This window comes from Excalfactoria chinensis, chromosome 16, assembly GCF_039878825.1.
Source record: "Excalfactoria chinensis isolate bCotChi1 chromosome 16, bCotChi1.hap2, whole genome shotgun sequence".
In the NCBI taxonomy this organism is placed as follows: domain Eukaryota; kingdom Metazoa; phylum Chordata; class Aves; order Galliformes; family Phasianidae; genus Excalfactoria; species Excalfactoria chinensis.
Window position 1 is genome coordinate 5,916,158 of NC_092840.1, and position 17,749 is coordinate 5,933,906.

General features: G+C 44.1%; 2 protein-coding genes across 2 annotated transcripts; one reads left to right on the top strand and one right to left on the bottom strand.

Annotated features, from left to right (window-relative positions):
• Positions 1-2,072: 2,072 nt before the first annotated feature.
• Positions 2,073-3,912, bottom strand: ISCU (iron-sulfur cluster assembly enzyme). The gene is made up of 5 exons (XM_072350725.1): positions 3,809-3,912; positions 3,613-3,726; positions 3,288-3,398; positions 2,799-2,877; positions 2,073-2,595 (listed from the first exon to the last, which is right to left on the bottom strand). The coding sequence occupies exons 1-5, from the start codon at positions 3,887-3,889 to the stop codon at positions 2,504-2,506; spliced, it is 477 nt and encodes a 158-aa protein (XP_072206826.1). The 5' UTR covers positions 3,890-3,912; the 3' UTR covers positions 2,073-2,503.
• A 171-nt stretch (positions 3,913-4,083) lies between these two features.
• On the top strand, positions 4,084-17,663 carry SART3 (spliceosome associated factor 3, U4/U6 recycling protein). The gene is made up of 19 exons (XM_072350722.1): positions 4,084-4,366; positions 5,660-5,786; positions 6,367-6,471; positions 6,744-6,928; positions 7,805-7,910; positions 8,645-8,769; positions 8,966-9,121; positions 9,417-9,555; positions 9,914-10,021; positions 10,414-10,491; positions 10,577-10,635; positions 11,359-11,468; positions 11,740-11,852; positions 12,155-12,231; positions 12,624-12,795; positions 13,475-13,923; positions 14,159-14,311; positions 15,917-16,104; positions 16,706-17,663. The coding sequence occupies exons 1-19, from the start codon at positions 4,199-4,201 to the stop codon at positions 16,884-16,886; spliced, it is 2,799 nt and encodes a 932-aa protein (XP_072206823.1). The 5' UTR covers positions 4,084-4,198; the 3' UTR covers positions 16,887-17,663.
• Positions 17,664-17,749: the final 86 nt, after the last annotated feature.

Consider the following 17,749-nt stretch of genomic DNA (forward strand, 5'->3'; position numbering starts at 1 on the left):
CACTTGCACAATCTGCATGCAGTTCTCAGAAACCCTTATCTGGTGTCACACAGCACTGTGAGTGGGGAGGGTGCAGCACTGCCTCGCCAGGGTGCAGAGCTGTGGCCTGAGATCCTCTTTGGGGAGATACACACAGGCTTGTTTCCTGATCTCACACTGGTTTGCTTTGAGAACTCAGACACATGCTTTGTCCTGCAGCAGGGCGTGCTGATGGAAGGCAAGTGTCTGATGTACCCGGAAGGCAGCACATCCCTGTATCATGTATGGGAATTGTTAGGTCATGGGCTGAACCGGTCATTGAGCAGCTGGTGAAGGGGTGTAGTCAGCCCTGGGAGCACAGATGGAAGCAATTCACCTGGGTCCACCCCTCCTTAACCTCATTTAAGGGCTGGTAGCCACAAGGGAAGCATCTCTACCTGGAGACTGGCTCCTTTGTCACATTTGATGAGCCCTGATCCTTGGAAAGGGGGTAAGCAATTATTTCCTTATTGCTAGATTGTGACCACTACCTTTCTTGGGTTTATAGCAACTATATCTGCTGTCACCTATCCTTACACCTCACATCCTTTTACCAATGTCACCCTATGCTCATATATCCCCATTACTCCAGCTGACAGCATTTTGCAGGGAAAACGAAGGATTCCCCCAAACAGGTGTGACAACAACTCGATGAGATTCCTACCTCAGTGCTGTGGGGCAGTGGATGGGGCAGCAGAACCCCACCAAATCCTTACAACAACCACAGGGTGAGTAGGAAGGTGGCCATCTAGATGCCTTCCCAGCACAGAGTGCTGGCTTTTATCTCCTTCTTTGCCCAGGGGGCACATCCCTTGTTACAGGAGGGGCAACATGGAAGGCCGGAGTCCAGCCTGCAGCTCAGAGGTGAGTGGGCACAGGGTGGTGCTGAGCTGATGGACCATGAAAGCTGCCTTGTGACAACCACAAACCACAGCAGCAAGATGCCTCGTGCTTGGCAGATGAAGGGCACTGAAACAAACAATTACATTGCAGACAGAAACCAGAAATGAGCCACTTAATTTTTTTTCTTGAATGTTGTTTTTAATGCAGCTGTGAAACATCGTAGGTATGAGAACTGGAAAGGAAGAGAGGGTGGGGTGTGGAGTGAGGATGTTATAAGAGCAGGAGAGGTTTCTAAGTGCATTTTCTTTTGATTTGAAGATCTGTGGCAACACTCCCTTGAAAAACAGCCATCGCTGTGAGGCACTGGGGAGCACAGTGGCCTAAAGAACAGAGGGTAAGCCATGCTTATGTGTGGCCATAAAACACTTATGTTTTGAAATGACTCTGTGCCCCACGCTCCCAGGGATCCAGCTCATGTGGTGGGTGTGCAAATCCTCCACTTGGTGAGCGCTACCCCTGTGCTCTCCCCATAACTCACTTCTCTAGCCAAGCAGTTTGAGCAGCTTTAGCTGTGCACACAGAGATGCTTGGGGGGAAGATATCTGCCAGGCTGTGTTTTTAAGTTTCCTTCCACAGATGAAGAGAATCCAACCCTAAAACTACTAAAGGCAACAACAGAAGCTGTCAAATAGCATCCAAAATCAGCTCCAGCAGCAGGTAAGGATCCCCTTAAGCCAGGGGCAAAGTAACAAGAGCACTGGCTGATCTCTCTCTGCTCTGGAAGGGATGAGGAAGTTCAGAAGACACCCCCAGAGGGCACAGGCTGACCCCTGCTCTTCCAGGGAGATTCCCCTCAGTGTTACATCCCAGTTAAGCTATTTGCATTCTGGGTTTGAATCCTCAGCGTGTGTTTAATCTCTCTTAACAGTATTTGGCAAACTAAAGGGTTGAATGCTTTTAAAAGATGCTCCAACGTTAACCCTCCTGCTATTGGAGGACATGAACACAAACAAGTCCTGCTAACGCTGCTGGCTCTGAGCTTCCTGGCAACCAGCTGCTGTTATTTGCTCACCTCCCACAGTCAGTGCCCTCTAGTGCCTGGTGAAGCATCCCAGCTCCTCCCAGAGAGCAGCGTGACTCAGGGGATAGACAGCATGTGAGAGGTCACAGATTGTGAAACCAAACTCCAACACAGCTGCAGCCAAACCACATGAGATTGATATATACTGTATTGATTTACAAAGTGACCCACATCAAGACCAAGGCAACGTTTTCCCACTAAACTCTTGTAAAACATTAGGCAAAACTATACAGAAGAAAAAAGTGCAGCCCTTCCAATGCTGGAACAGCAGGATTCTTTCTCTCTTGAGAAGCTATTGGGGAATGCCCTGAAGCAGAGCAGTCCTTCACTCTCATCACTTCAAAACCAATCCTGACAGGACACAGGCTGCTGAAATACCCACGTTCCAGTCATTTAAGCACTACCAGGGTGGCTGTACACACATGACCAGTGACACGTTGTGCGTTGAGTTGTGCGTATCTTACAGCTTCTTGAGTAGTGCACAGGATTCTATTAACAGCTAGAATAATTGCACTGCAAATTGAACTGGAATGAGGACAACCTCTACAGTCTGCTTAGGAATCAGTTTGCATTCTGCTCCGACTCTCCTTTCTTTGGATCCTGTTTCAACTTGTAGTCAGCCAAGGCAGCCTTGATTGCATCCTCAGCCAGCACTAGTGGGGGAAAAAAAAGCAGAAAACAATGTCATTTACAAGCACTTAAAGAACAGTGACAAGTCACTTAGAACAAAGGATGCAGTACAAGCAGTCAGCAATAACCTCCAGTGAGGATCAGCTTTATGTGCAGAAGCTTTATTTGGAGAACACACAAAAGCATCTGTGCTCTCAAATACCAACATGTCCAGTTCTTTACTTACTAGAGCAGTGCAGTTTGACTGGAGGAAGGCAAAGTTCTTTTGCAATGTCTGTGTTCTTGATTTTCAATGCTTCATCAACCTGAAATGTACGGGTAGGGTACAGTCATCAGTCACTTGGCATACACACGTACATATGATACACGCACACCTCACAGGTATTTGATACAGGTGTGCTCCAAAGCCCTGGAACCAACCAAACTCATGCTCTGAGAAAGCAGTACAGGCTGCTGATGGCGTTCTACCATAAGAAAAGCCTTTCAACGATACCTGTTTTATTCTGCACCTGCCAAGCAACAGATCTGCAACCTACTGTAGGGAAGCTCCTTTGGCAGGGGAGTTGGACTAGATGATACTCAGAGGTCCCTTTCAACCCCTGATTCTATGAAGTGTAAGGAATGTCTCAAATTGTGCAGTGGTTGTTAATAAACCAAAGCAGTAGGTGTGAATACGTAACTGCTCCCCACCGTCCCCCTCAAGCTGGGCTCTTACCGTCTTCCCTTTCACCCACTCTGTGGCCAGGGAGCTGGAAGCGATGGCAGAACCACAGCCAAAGGTTTTGAAGCGAGCATCAACGATGCGGCCGTTCTCATCCACTTCCACCTGCGGGAGCATCACAGAGGCGCTCAGCTCCACCAAGCACAGGAACCACCCGCAAAGGGCCAGCGATAGGAGAGCGGCTTTAAGGCTGGGGGTGTTTGGGTTGGAGGGACTTCAAGGTCCGAAGGGGTGTGACGTAGGAGCCCGATATCCCAGCCATAGGATGGGAGACAGCCGCGAGTTGCGGCCTTGCAATGGGACGCCGGGCTCCCCTCACCTGCAGCTTCATGACGTCGCCACAGGCCGGGGCGCCCACCAGGCCCGTCCCCACGTTCTTTGCGTTGCGATCGAGAGAGCCCACGTTGCGCGGGTTCTCGTAGTGATCCACCACCTACGAGAAGAACGCATCACTCACGATCCCCCCCCCCAACGGCCACCATTAGCTCCCCGCAGCCCTACCCGTCGCCCCTCACCTTCTTGTGGTAGCCCACCCCCGCCGCCGCCCCCCGCCCGGGCCGCAGCAGCGCCGCCCCCGCCGCCCTCAGCGCCGCCATCTTGCGTCTGCCCGCACCTGGCGGCGGCGCTCTGCCCCAGCCCTCCCGAAGGACCCCTAGAGGCCAAGGCCCTGAGGTGTCCATGGCGCTGCCTCTGTCGCAGCCGAAACTACAAGGAGTAACGCGCGGAGCTGCTCGGCTCTTCGTGGAAGTGGGACGCGGAGAAGCTCGAAGGCTTCCCGGGAGAGTTTCTCGTCCTTTCTTTCACTGCGCTTGGCTGGGGGGAGTGTACAGTATTGGGACAGGCACGCCGTAGACAACCCCAGCGGCTGGCGGAGAACGGCCGGCAGCGAGGCGAGCTGCAACAAGATGGCGGCGGCGGGAGCCGAGGCGGCGGTGGAGGAGGAGAAGCGCGTGGCGGAGGGCGACCCCGAGTCGGGGGGCGATTCGGAGGATGAAGGAGACTCGGATTCGTCGGGAGACGGCGAGGATGAGGAGAAGGAGAACGAGGCGGAGATCCAGCGGCTGGAGGAGCAGGTGAGGCCCGGCCGTGCTCTGCTTTGGTTACGGACCTCTGGAAACGCCTCCGGAGGTGATGCGGTCACCTTTGGGCGTCGGCAGTGCGAGCCGTGCCTTTTAATTCGCTTTTAATTCCTCGCTTGAGGGCGAGAGAACCTCAGAGAGCGGCCCGGGTACGGCGAAAAGGAACTCGGACGGTGGTTTCTTTCTTGATTCGGAAGGAACTGAAACGCGTTTGCTGAGGGGGGCTCTCTGGGTGTTACTGCGTCTGTACCTGGGGGCTCCCGGGCCTTGGGGTTGTGAGTTCAGTCTAATGCGGAACATTAAGCTCAGCTTTTGTAAGAGGGATCTTATACGGAGGGCTGCAGCGTCTCTTTGAGGAGCTCTGAGGCTGCCCTTCGAGCGGGAGGGAAGGCTGAGGGAGCAGCGCTTGTCAGGGTGGGTGTTGGGAAGATGCCCAGCGACACGACAGGGGGCACAAACTGGAACCCAGGAAGTTCCATCTGAACATGAGAAATAACTTCTTCACTGTGAAGCTGACAGAGCCCTGACACAAGTTTCTTAGGGAGGTGGTGGAGTTTCTTTCCCTAGAGATGCTCAGAAGCCACTGGGATGCTTTCTTGTGCAACCTGCTGGGGGGAGGGTTGGACTGAGGGATCCTCAGAGGACTTTTCCTGTCCCTTAAGGTTCTGTGATTCTGTGTAACTGAGCAGGGAGGTGAATGTCCGTCTGTACTTGATCCTGGTGAAGGCACCTTAAGTGCTGTGTTCAGTTCTGGGCCACTCACTACAAAAGAAAGGCATAGAGGCCCTGGAGCATGTCCAGAGTAGGGTTACAGAGCTGTAAAGGGACTGGAGTGTGAGCTGTATGGATGCTCAGAGACCTGATGGCTCTCCACAACTCCCTGATAAGAGGTCATAGCAGTGTGGGGTTTGGTCTCTTCACCCACATAACAGCGATGGGACAAGAGGTGAAGGCCTTAAGTTACGCCAGGGGAGGTTCTGGTTGAGTATTGGGAATGACTGCTTCTTTGAAAGAGCAGTCAGGAATTGAGACAAGCTGCCCAGGGAGGTGGTGGGAACACCATCCCTGGAGGTGTTCAAGAACTGCAGAGATGTGATACTTGGAAAAATGGTTAGTGGTGGGGGTGGGCTGGGCTGGGGGTTGGTGGTCATACTGATCTTTTCCAGCCTTAGTGATGCTATGAACTGGTGAGAGGGATTTGCATGCTGCAAAACAGAGTGTGAAGTCCTGTTCTGCTAAGTATTTTCTGACTTCTGCAAGCCCTTAAAAACTTTATTTTCTTTAAAGCTTTCCATCAATGCTTTTGACTACAACTGCCACTTGGATCTGATAAAGCTGCTCCGCCAAGAGGGAGAGCTGGTGAAGCTCAGAAGAGCTCGGCAGAAGATGAGTGAACTCTTCCCACTTACTGAAGGTACAGAGCTGCTTCTCCTTGCAGCTGATACTGATTAAGCATCCTCAATGTGAAATACTGTCTTTGTGCCAGGTTCCAGCCATGTTGTTCCAGCCTAAAGGATCAGGTTGAAGCTCTGAACTCAACTTGAAGCAGGCCTTTCTTTTTATTCATAGTTAACACTGTAACAATATAAATACCTGGCAGTGTGCTCTTAGCCTTGGCAAGTGAAAGTTTCCTCTTAGGCATGTGGGAACCTGCAGCATCTAAAGCTGTTTCTTGTACAGTAGAGGGAACCTGTGCCACTTGATGCCTCTTTGCTGGCACATGTGTATCCTCTATGCAAGGTGCTGACCAATTGTTGCTCACAGCTTCGTCTCTCTTTAAATAGAAGCATAATTGCTTAGGACTAGGTTGGAGGCATCAGTACCAAACTTTTCATTTAAACTAATTGTGTGTAGATGCGGGGACTTAAAATTGCTCTTTTTCTCCCCCATTTTCTCTGTTCCCATTTTTAAGCCTGTTATTAAAAACTAACCAAAAATGTAAAGAGACAAAATTTTTTCCAAGTGTTGGTGATTTGTAAACTTCTTGGTTTCAGAAATCTGGCTGGACTGGCTGAAGGATGAGATAAAAATGGCTTCTGAGATCTCAGAGCGAGAGAAAGTTTATGAGCTGTTTGAGAGAGCCGTGAAAGATTACATCTGTAAGTTCTTAATGTGTGTTAATATGTGCTGTAAAATTCGCTGCCTTCAGGTTATGATTTTTTTGAGGAAAGCTTTTTCATTATGTTTTAATGCAGAAATTGAATCAAAAATATTAGAGTGTTTTTTTTTTCTGAAGCGTGTGAGTTAAAAACCACATAAAGGTCTACTATGCTGAATAGTAAAGACAATTTCTATGCCTTTGGATAAGTATTTGAGATGCCTTCTTATTTTTGAGGACATCAGCTCTCCTGTTTCTCATAACTTTCTCTAGGTCCTGAAATTTGGCTGGAATATGCCCAGTATTCAATCGGTGGCATTGGTCAGGAAGGAGGAATTGAGAAAGTTCGCTCAATATTTGAGAGAGCATTGACAGCGGTTGGGCTGCACGTGACAAAAGGAACAGCTCTGTGGGAAGCGTACCGTGAGTTTGAGAATGCCATCCTGGAGACAGCACAGGTAAGACTGGTCTGATGGGCTGCTGTCAGTAAGAAGTTGTGGTGGAGCTTCCGAAGTCACCTTATGCTGCTCCATCATCAGTCTCCTTGGAGCAATGAGACTGTGGTGTCACTCAGTTGTTTCTTTTCAGCTGTAGAAACTGACTGTTTGGATTGAGAAGAATGTTCTGTAAGAGTGGAGGCGTGTTAAAATATGTTCATAAAACCTCATAACCAGAAGCAAAACTACTCTGCTTCTTTGGCTTGAACTGACAAGAATAAGTAGCTTCATTATTAAGCATTATTATTCTTTCTAGTGAATACTTTTGCCCATAATCAGTGATGTTTGCATTTCTAGGCTGCCTTGCACCTCAGTGTTGAATTTATTCATTGTTTCACCCTTTTTGAAACATCGGACTTTGTGAGATGACCAGAATGTGAATATAGCTATTTCCTTGTAGCTTACTGCATAATATGTGGAAGTTGGTCAGTACTGAAATGCCCAAGCAGAGGAGTGATGGGGAAATACTCTCATGTTTTTAAACAGAAAATAATCTGGAGTTTAAAATCATCTCTGCAAGCACCAGGGATTTACTGAAAACCTATCTGTGGGTTTGTGAATTGGCATGATCACACGCTGTTGTTCTCCAGGTTATCATTTCCCAGTGTCTGCTTTCTCTGGGGGATGCTTTGTACACTCATCAGCTTCCGACTCTAGCAGTTTCCATGTTTTAGCTTTAGCAGCAGCCACGTGAAATGCAAGTTGGCCACATATGTCCTTCAAGGATCGTATAGTAGTGGTTTGGAGCCCAGATCACCAACCTGTAAACAATACCCCCTTGTGTCCATCAGCTCAGGCTTGAGGGGACTGATTAAATTTCAATCCTTTTGTTTGCAGCCAGCTCCTGGCAGCGTTCCGTCGCCTGAGCAGCAGCAGATGCTCTGCAGCCAGCTTGAGAGGATCCACACACTGTTCAGGCGCCAGCTGGGGATCCCACTGTTAGGTGAGAGCCTGCGTGCTTGGGGGAGTTGGCGTGGATAAACTGTATTATGGCAAAGTAGGCATGAATTGTGATTATTCTTTTGGTAGAGCCATACAAGTTGCAGCTGTGGGATTTGAGTATTCATGGGTCAATTATGTTTGCCTGTCTTTAGGGTCCCTTGAATGATGTACATTTCCCATTTGTTCAGAAATATTCGTAGTCGTTGAAACTTGGTTTATCTGTTTCCATGGTGTGTAGTTTGAGGTCATTCAGGCTGTTTAAAGTACAGGTAATTAGCACAAAGCGTGACCCTTAGGAGCTAGGAGTTCAGCTGAGAAGCTCACTGTGTAAAAGCATTGACTGACAGGTAAATGATACATGCTGACAGCTGGATTGATAGTCCTGCTGTATCAGTTTCATACTTCAAACTCCTCGAGTCCCTTTTCTTGCTTCTTTATCTGCATACAGGAAAAAGGTCTTAAACTTCTTTATTTTCCCATTGAAAGAATCCAGGTTGGTTTCTTCTTGCAACTTTGATTTTGTAAAGGAAAAGCTAATGATTATGAACAAGTTGTCCTAAGTTTTTGTTCAGATTACACCTATAAGTTGAACCATTTAGTTATATGGTAGTCTGACAGGTAAGGAATAAAACTATAAACAGAAACATGAACACGTTAGAATCAAGCAGAGATTGAATTCCGATTATTTAGTCTGTTGAGTGCATTAGTGATGGGATTTAATGTCTTTTTTAACAGATATGGACACTTCTTATGCTGAGTATGAGGAATGGTCCGAAGATCCAATACCAGAAACAACAATAAAGAGCTACAAAAAGGCTCTACAGCAATTGGAGAAGTGTAAACCATACGAGGAGGCACTGGTAATGTTGTTAATATTCCTTTTAAATTAAGAATGAAATCAAAAGCTGGAATGTAGTTCCCAGCACTAAAACTGACAAAGCTGTTGAAATTTAGAGGTTAAGTTCAGGTTTGGAATGTTGTGCAGGACCTACTGAGTCAGTTGAGCTGTTCGAAGCATGTTTTGTTTAGAAGACTTCTGTGTTTCATGTCCTATAGCTGGGTGCTGAACCACCGAAGCTCGCAGAATACCAGGCTTACATTGACTTTGAAATGAAAGCTGGTGATCCAGCTCGCATTCAGTTGATCTACGAGAGGGCTTTGGCTGAGAACTGCCTTGTACCTGACCTGTGGGCACGCTACAATCAGTATTTGGTAAGGAAGGGAAAAATAAAGGTTTTATTTTCCTTGTGGGTTATTGTGAATGTCTTCACCAGATTTAACATGGCACAGAGTTATTGTTATTCTGCTCCTCCTTTCTGTTTTTAGGGCGGTCACTGAGTTCCTATGTATGTAGAATCTAAAATACCAGTCCTGTCTTTAGATTTTCAAATATAAAATCTATATATATATTTTTAACGTGTTAGCTTTTTTTTTTAAGCTGATATTTGTCTTGGATGGGCTTTTTATCAAACAGGAGTTTAAAAACTTTGGTGTGTGATTATTTCAGGACCGGCAGCTGAAAGTGAAAGAATTGGTTTTGTCTGCTCATGACCGTGCTGTCAGGAACTGTCCCTGGACAGTTGGGCTCTGGATTCAGTATCTTTTGGCAATGGAGAGGCACGGAGTTGATCACTGCATTATTTCTGGTAAGGAAAGATGATCTCAACAGCATTTCTTTACAGTGCAGTACTGCTTGCTGTGCTCTAAATGATGTGTGACCTGTAGAATTTGTTGCAGCCTTTCTGCAGCAGTCTTAAAACTGATGACATTTACAGTAGTGTGCTTCTAAGGCACAGCTGCGTTGGTTGAGCAGCTTCACTACTGAGCAAGTGCTTCATTTTAACTTTGCTTGAACGCTGCTGAATTAAACTGGCTTTACCTTGAATTTCTTAACTAATTCACTGTATGCAGGACTTCTTGTATTTTCTTTGTCGTATACTTTGAAATACAATGGAAAAGGAAATACATATTTGCCTGGTTGTTTTTTTCCTCTGTTTCTTTCAGACATGTTTGAAAAGGCTCTGAATGCAGGCTTTATTCAGGCAACTGACTATGTAGAAATCTGGCAGGCGTATCTTGATTACCTAAGAAGAAGGGTGGATTTTACACAAGGTATATACAATATGTTTGAGTATACATTTGTTTACTGCCACTATTTCAGATGTACAGAACTTCTATTAAAAACAAGCATATAGAAAAACACAAGTTTTTATTGTCCATAAAATATCAACTATTTTAGAGCAGCTCCTTGCTGAAGGAATAGACTGTGCTGTCACAAAAATGCCCTGATTTATATTTTAGCTACTTGATGGTCTTTGTTCCTTGTGTTAACTTTTGTTGCTGATTGTTTTTTAGTTTGCATATAGTGAGTTTTACTGAAGCAGTGAGTCGCATCTGTTTCATTTCCTGCCAAAATAAAGTCATCCATGAGTGTTAGTGAAGAGGCTTTAGGGGATAAGAAATGAAAATGGTAATATTAAGGCATTTCTTTCTCTTCTCTAAAGACTCAAGTAAAGAACTTGAAGAGCTGCGATCTGCATTTGCACGTGCTGTGGAGTATCTGAAACAAGAAGTAGAAGAGCGTAAGTTAAATCATCCAATGTATTGCCGGCTTTGTTTAGAATATTTTTTTCAAGAGCCATCCACAAACAGTATTTTTCTTCCCAGGCTTCAGTGAAAGCGGAGATCCATCCTGTACCATCATGCAGAACTGGGCAAGGGTTGAGGTGATGCTTTTATCTCTTCTATTCTAATTGCTAGGCCAGAGGGAGTTTCTCTTCAAGCGTTGCAGGCAATCTTCTTGTACTTTGTCATTTTGTTTCTGTAACTTCAGCAAGTAAATCTTTTCATTCCTGTACATAATGTAGCCTCAGGTTTGAGGGAGGACATCCAAGAGAGGTCAGCAGTATGTTAGAGAAAGTCGCCAGGGCTTTTAGAATGTCTGTACTGCTGTGACTGTGCTGCAGTACAGACATGCAAGTCCTTTGGTCAGCAGGCTAGCCATGGTAACTTGGAGCTGAATAATTAACTCTGAAAATTGCCTTGAATTCTCCCTAATTTAGTGCTGCCTACACAAACTAGTTTCAAATTAGTACTGGTATCAGTGTGCTGTATTAGGTACAATAATGAGTGAAGTCAGAAAGAAAAGTTCAGAAACAATTATCTCCAGTGCTTTATAATGACCAAAATGAAATTAAATATGGGAGCCAAAAGCTGAGACTGATATAGCAGGTGGGCCCTAGAGGGGTTACTCAGTGATATAATAACCTTAGGTATTTACTTCTGTTTGCTGGGTTTGTGTACTTAGTGTTAGGTGGGTTGCGCTTTTATGTTTATGGGTTTTTGGGGGGTTCTTTGGCGGGTGGGGAGACGATGGGATGGCAGGGAGGGATGTGGTGTTGAACAAATAATCCTAAACTGTACTGAACATGTTGAGTACTGCTTTTCAGGCCCGCTTATGTAACAACATGCAGAAAGCCAGAGAGCTCTGGGACAACATTATGACTAAAGGGAATGCCAAATATGCTAACATGTGGCTGGAATATTATAACCTGGAAAGGTGAGAGCTTGGCTGAAGGGAACTGTGTGTGTAATTATATGTATGTCTGGTGTGCTCAGCACAGGTACACTTCATAGGGATTTATCATATGCCTTTGAGGTTATCAGAGAAGGTCTGTGGAGTATACTTTAGAAATATCGCAGCAACAAAGCGTAGCATGAGCTAGCTGGGAATGGAGGGGAAGGATTTACATGAAATGTAGTTAACAGTTCTGCTTTGCAGTCATCATGTAGAGCATTGGCTCCTTACTGTTGTGTTTTCTACACTGCAGAGCTCATGGTGACACCCAGCACTGCAGGAAGGCCTTGCATCGAGCAGTGCAATGCACAAGTGACTATCCAGAGCATGTCTGCGAGGTGCTGCTCACACTGGAAAGGATAGAAGGTAACAAACTGCACGTCATTTCATTTTACAGCGTAGTCAGTGTACAGTGACAGTGAGCCTGTTTCCTTTCTCTGGACTGATTGAGAGCCAGCTGAAACTGGTTGGATTTTTCCATTCATTTCTGAATGATAAATGGGAGGTTTCTGCTCCGCTTAGATGTTGTTTTCTTTGAAGTCTATTCATTTTTATTTAGAATTGTCATTTATAATGACAGAATTCAGTGGTTCTTATTTTTCTAGAATGGTGTTTCCAATTTATGGGAAGGTTAAATACAAGGCTGTTTGTTTTTGTGATTCTTTTAGGAACATTGGAAGACTGGGATGCAGCTGTTCAAAAAACAGAGAACAGATTAGCTCGTGTTAATGAACAGAGAGCAAAGGTCAGAACTTTGTGAGCTACGTTAGCAGTTTATTGGAAATACCTAACCATGAATGTCAGGTTTCTAACGTTGTTTCACATAGATAAGCCCAAATTGTCTTAAAGCTTCAGAACTATTGATTTTCACTTTAAAATGTGATTAACTTTTTTTTTTTAATCTCTCACCTTTTTGTGTTTGGATGAATACAAGAATAAGACGAGCGCTCTGGGAAAGCTATAGGAGTAGACAATTGAGATGTGCTTTCAATGATGATCCTATTAGTTTGTGTAATGTAGCTTAGGAGAAAACATTTGAGTTGAGTGAGGGGGAAAAAAAACCCAAACAGAAAAAGATAGCGTATGAGAATGCTGTGCAATCTGCAGTCACCTAAAAAAAATCTTACATGTTCTTAGGCTGCTGAGAAAGAAGCTGCTCTGGCAAGGCTGGAGGAGGAGAAAGCTGAGCAACGAAAGCAATCTCGAGCTGAAAAGAAGGCTTCCAAAAAGGCTAAAAAAAATAGGATTGGAGAAAAGCGCAAAGCAGATGACGATGATGAGGGTGAATGGGGACAAGAAGAGGAAGAAGGTAAGAGATGAGCATCAGACTTTTGGTAACAGGCGTTACCAGGTGTCTGCCTGCAGTTAAAGGCAGATGGGGAGGTGCCATCACTGCCCTTAGAGCTGCTGTCTTTTGAGCAGCTCTTTTTCCAAGGAAATCTTCATTGTGTTACAAAGTGAAAGCAAGACTAAATGCTTTTTGGCCAGAAGTGAATGCTTAAAAGAAAAAACAAACTATTACAGATTTTAAAAGATTTTTTTATATTTCAGATAAATACTGTGTTGATTTTTAATGATTTAACTCATCAAATGATGCAGTCATCAATCCAAATTGGGTTGCTCAGTTGTGTGGCAGTCTCTTGGAATGTGATAATGAGATTTTTATATATATATATATATATATATATATGTATGTATTTAATAAAGATCCTCTTAGACAAAGAGAATATGAGTCAGTCACTGTAACAGCAAAAATTACATTGGTGCTTCCATTTAAGTCCTTGCTGTCTTGGTCAAGTAATAAGCTATTGATAAGAACCAGAGGGGAGGTTTCTGTTTTGTCGGTAGGATCTGTCATTGTGTTCTTAATTTCATTCATATTTGCTATTTCCAGATTCCACATTGGTAATGGAGGACAAACTTAATTTGAGTGGGAAGTGAAATGGTGTAACTTTTCTATTAAGGCTTTCAATTCCATTCATCTGCAGAGCAACCCAGCAAGAGACATAAGGGAGATGGTGATGGTTTGCTTCTTGAAGAAGACATGGAGTTAGAAACTGGGCTGTTTGGAAGAAGTGGACCTGAGAAACCAGACCATCCCACAAACCAGAAGGAAAAGCCATCCACCAGCCGAAAAGACGTCCCAAAAGTTCTGCATGACAGCAGTAAAGATAACATTACCGTCTTTGTCAGCAACCTTTCCTACAACATGACAGATCCTGAAGTGAAACTGAAAGAGCTCTTTGAGAGCTGTGGGGAGGTAGCACAAATCCGTCCAGTATTCAGCAACAAGGGTACTTTCCGGGGCTATTGCTACGTAGAGTTCAAGGATGAGAAGTCTGTTCTCCAGGCTCTTAGCTTGGATCGTAAAGTTGTGGAGGGAAGACCCATGTTTGTTTCTCCTTGTATTGACAAGAACAAGAATCCAGACTTTAAGGTAAACTTTAATTCTTTCAATAGTATGTTGAATATGTTGGAATAAGGAGTAAATTGAACAGTGGGACCTGGCTTCCTAATTGAGCATCATTGTGTATCTGTCAGGGTCTTTAATGGGTTGTTGTTGCTTTTAATCACAGAAATGTAACCTCAAACACTTGAGTACTTTATAGTAGGTTGAAATTCCCTTTGTTTCTAACTGATTTGAGAACTTAACAGCCTTTTAATTTCTTCAGGTGTTCAGGTATAGTACCACACTGGAGAAACACAAACTGTTTATATCTGGTTTGCCATTTTCCTGCACTAAGGAAGAACTGGAAGATATATGTAAAGCCCATGGGAATGTGAAAGACATTAGGCTGGTCACCAACCGAGCTGGAAAACCCAAGGTAGGCATCGTTAATGCACTCTTAATTTCAATTAAATCTTTCAAAAAGAAACTCTTCGTAAGATCTGGATACAAAAAGTAGGTCATATAACTTAATGCAAATACCTTGAATAATTATTGTTGTCAGCCTTTGTACAACCCAGTGTGCTTTGATGCCAACAGATAAGGAAAAGAGGACAATGAGAATTTTTTTTTCTGAAATACTTATTCAATTGCTTAAGAAAAGTGTGTGATTTAAATGGGGAGGAGGAAAGGTTATCTACAGCATCTTCAGCTTAGTAAAAAAGAGGCATTAGTAAACCTGCCAAGAATGTTTGTTTCTGAATAAACAACTGGATAGAGTTCACTTGTAACTGATTCCTTTCTTCCTCTATCTTCAGTTTCTTGATGCTATTGTTCAGAGCACCTGTTGCAATAATACATTTGGCAGTGAGAAATGAGACACCTTTCTGGCAGGTGTTATTTCCATGCTGGAATAAATGGGTGTTTGTTAACTAAGAACTAAATCAGTGGCTCTTCTGCCAAAATTCCACCTGGAAGCTCTGCCCTGTCTGGATGTCAGGCACTTCCACCAGGTGCCATCCTGGTTGTGATGTGTATGCATTTTAAATTGGATTTTTAACTTCTGTTAATATTTGAAGGACAGTTCCTGTTGGAGCATATCTTCTATAGAGTTCTCTTTTGGTATCCCAAGCCTTGAGTAGCTCATGTTCTCTGCTGTGAGAGCTGTGATTTTATTTAAACCACAAATAAATAACGCTAGAATCGAATGCTGTATGAATCCTGGTGTATTTCCAGTCCTGCAAAGCTGGATAATCCAAAAACACAGCATAAGGGTTTGAGTGGAACTTAAGAATCACAATAAGAGAACTGGGAGGTGATGCCTCCCAGCTACAGTGCACTCCCTGGTAGCAGCCTGGCACAGCAGATGCCAAAGGGAGGCCTTTTCCTTTGCTCTGCTGGAAACAAGACACCATTACTCAAGGTGTAGCAGCAGCAGGTGGTTAGCAGCTGTTACCTTGTGAAAGCAACACAGATTCATTTCCTGCAAAAAAGGCTTTTGTCATCAGTCTCTGTTCCGGAGGCAGCGATTCCAGTCTCTTAAAAGCAGTGTCTTCATGTTGTTATTGCTGCTTGGGGTGGGTTTTACTCCACATGAAACTAAGGTGGGCCTACGTTAGTGGGCTTGCTTCTGTAGATGCAAACTGTAGTGTAGTGGAAAATCACAGAAGAGTTTTTGTGGATCTTTCTGTTCTATCTGTGTGGATTTATGGGTTTTCACCTCCTGTGAATCCAAATCTGTCCAATACCAGATCTATCCTGGATGTATGTATAATGGATATTTAGAAGTGAAGCCTTGTTGCTGAGGCAGTACTTGGTGACATTTTATTGGGATCTTGTTTTTAAATACCTTTCCCACAAATTATACATGAAGAAAGAATGTAGCTTATAGATTTGCATAAGAAAGAAATTCTCTTTAGTTAGTCTTAAAGAATACTGGGATTTGTGGCCGTGTTTAGCTCCACTTTCTGTGTGGTGTTTTCCATTCCAGCTGTCACGCAGAGGAAGAAGCACTAAAACTAACATTACCTCTTTCTTTATTTAGGGCCTGGCCTATGTGGAATTTGAAAACGAAGCCCAGGCCTCGCAGGCTGTGCTGAAAATGGATGGGCTGACAATTAAGGAACACGTCATCAAGGTGGCAATCAGTAACCCACCTCTCCGAAAGCTGCCAGACAAGGCCGAGGCAGGCAGAGCATCCCAGTTTGCAGTACCACGGCAGATCTATGGAGCGTGAGTACTGGCAAGGGAGACAGCTTGGTGATGCTTAGAAAGCAAACATTGGGTTTCATTGTAGGCAAAAACATAGGAATTCCCTCTAGAATGTGAGGGAACATCTAAAAGGTACTAAATAATAATAGTAATAATTGATTGATGAGGAAAAGCAGACTTTTCTTCTTTACATTAGCAATAAAATAGGTCTATAGTGACCAGGAGGATACGTTGGACATCCTGAAGTCTGATGTTCGTACCTGAGCCCTTTTAACATCCACAGCCTCTTCTTCTAAAGAGCTGACTGTTCACAATGAGTTCTGAAGCTACTCTTTCTGCCTCCCGAGTGCTCTTGCTGCTTGCATTTGCTGTTGCTCTGTGCATGCCCTGTAGATAAAACCCGGAGCTTCAGTTTCTGGGATCTGCTGGGCAGTTTTTTCTGTCAGGAATGCTGTTTCAAAGAGCGTCCATTGAAAGCACTGCTTGCTACTGAAACAAATGGCAGGAATAATATTTAATGGGTGTTCCCTGTAGCAAACAAAGAGCTTTCTGTTTCCCTAGACTAAAACAGTGTGCTCATAGAGCATTAGGATGTTTCTAAGTGCCATTTTTTGCTTTCCAGGCGAGGGAAGGGAAGGACACAGCTTTCAATGATGCCTCGAGCTTTGCAACGCCAGAGTAATCCTGTGGCTAAGGCCGAGAATGGGATGGTCCAGAATTCACCAGCAACTTCATCTGAATGCACTGAGGAACCTAAAAAGATGTCCAACGCTGATTTTGCCAAGATGCTACTGAACAAGTGAGCAAGTAGTCAGCAATCAGCTGAGCTGGTAAAATGTGAAATGCCTTTATGGAAGCCATGTTGTGTCCTTATGCTAGCAAGGAGAGAACGCCAGTCACAATCACATGTAAATACTGTTCTGGACTACTGCATTCTTTTAGATCAGTGTAGGATGGAACAAATCCATTTTCCTCTGTTTTTTAAGAGCAAAGAGTTATACTACGCTCTGGTAAAATGGCGTTATGTGATTCCTCATATTGAGGGTAACGAGGGGGAAAAACATTTCCTGTACAGGTTGGATGCCACACCGTTTTCTGAGTACTTTACAGATATTTCTCTTTCATTAACGAATGAGATGCAATGTGAAGGCCTGGCCATAACCTGGTTGAGATCCACTGGTCAGAAGCTCAGATTGTGATTGCAGTCATTCTCTCTGACGACAGATGCATTTTACACCAAAACATGTTCACACATTGATCTCCTTCCATTAAGAGTTAGATGGCAAATGCTAGTAACTTCACCACAATGGCCTATTTTAGTATTGGGAGAGTTTCTATACGTTTCTGTGTATATGTATATACACAAATATACATATATATGTATTCAGTTAACGTTCTGTTCCAAGTTGACCCATTTTTTATATTGTGTATTTGTAAAAGACATTCAGGTTATTTTTAAGTGTCATGAGATAATACTTAGACCTTTTTTCCCCATGAAAGCTGTACGTGCTCTTGCTGAGGACCATTTTTTTGTTAGTTGTTGTTTTTTTTTGCTAGCTTCTATCTAGCATCTCCCTTTTGCAGGTGGTTTCTGTATGGTTTTGTACCAACGTGAAGTGCACGCTGAAGTTTCACAGTTTATTAAACTCGAGTTCTCAAAGGTTTT

Bases quoted from the DNA above. Each gene is read 5' to 3' on its own strand.
- SART3 (XM_072350722.1), top strand. From the start codon at position 4,199: ATGGCGGCGGCGGGAGCCGAGGCGGCGGTGGAGGAGGAGAAGCGCGTG. The intron at 7,911-8,644 runs GTGAGAGCCTGC...CTTTTTTAACAG, and splicing joins GCTGGGGATCCCACTGTTAG to ATATGGACACTTCTTATGCT. The intron at 8,770-8,965 runs GTAATGTTGTTA...CATGTCCTATAG, and splicing joins AACCATACGAGGAGGCACTG to CTGGGTGCTGAACCACCGAA.
- ISCU (XM_072350725.1), bottom strand. From the start codon at position 3,889: ATGGCGGCGCTGAGGGCGGCGGGGGCGGCGCTGCTGCGGCCCGGGCGG. The intron at 2,878-3,287 runs GTAAGAGCCCAG...CGTACATTTCAG, and splicing joins AGTGGGTGAAAGGGAAGACG to GTTGATGAAGCATTGAAAAT. The intron at 2,596-2,798 runs GTAAGTAAAGAA...TTCCCCCACTAG, and splicing joins AGTCAAACTGCACTGCTCTA to TGCTGGCTGAGGATGCAATC.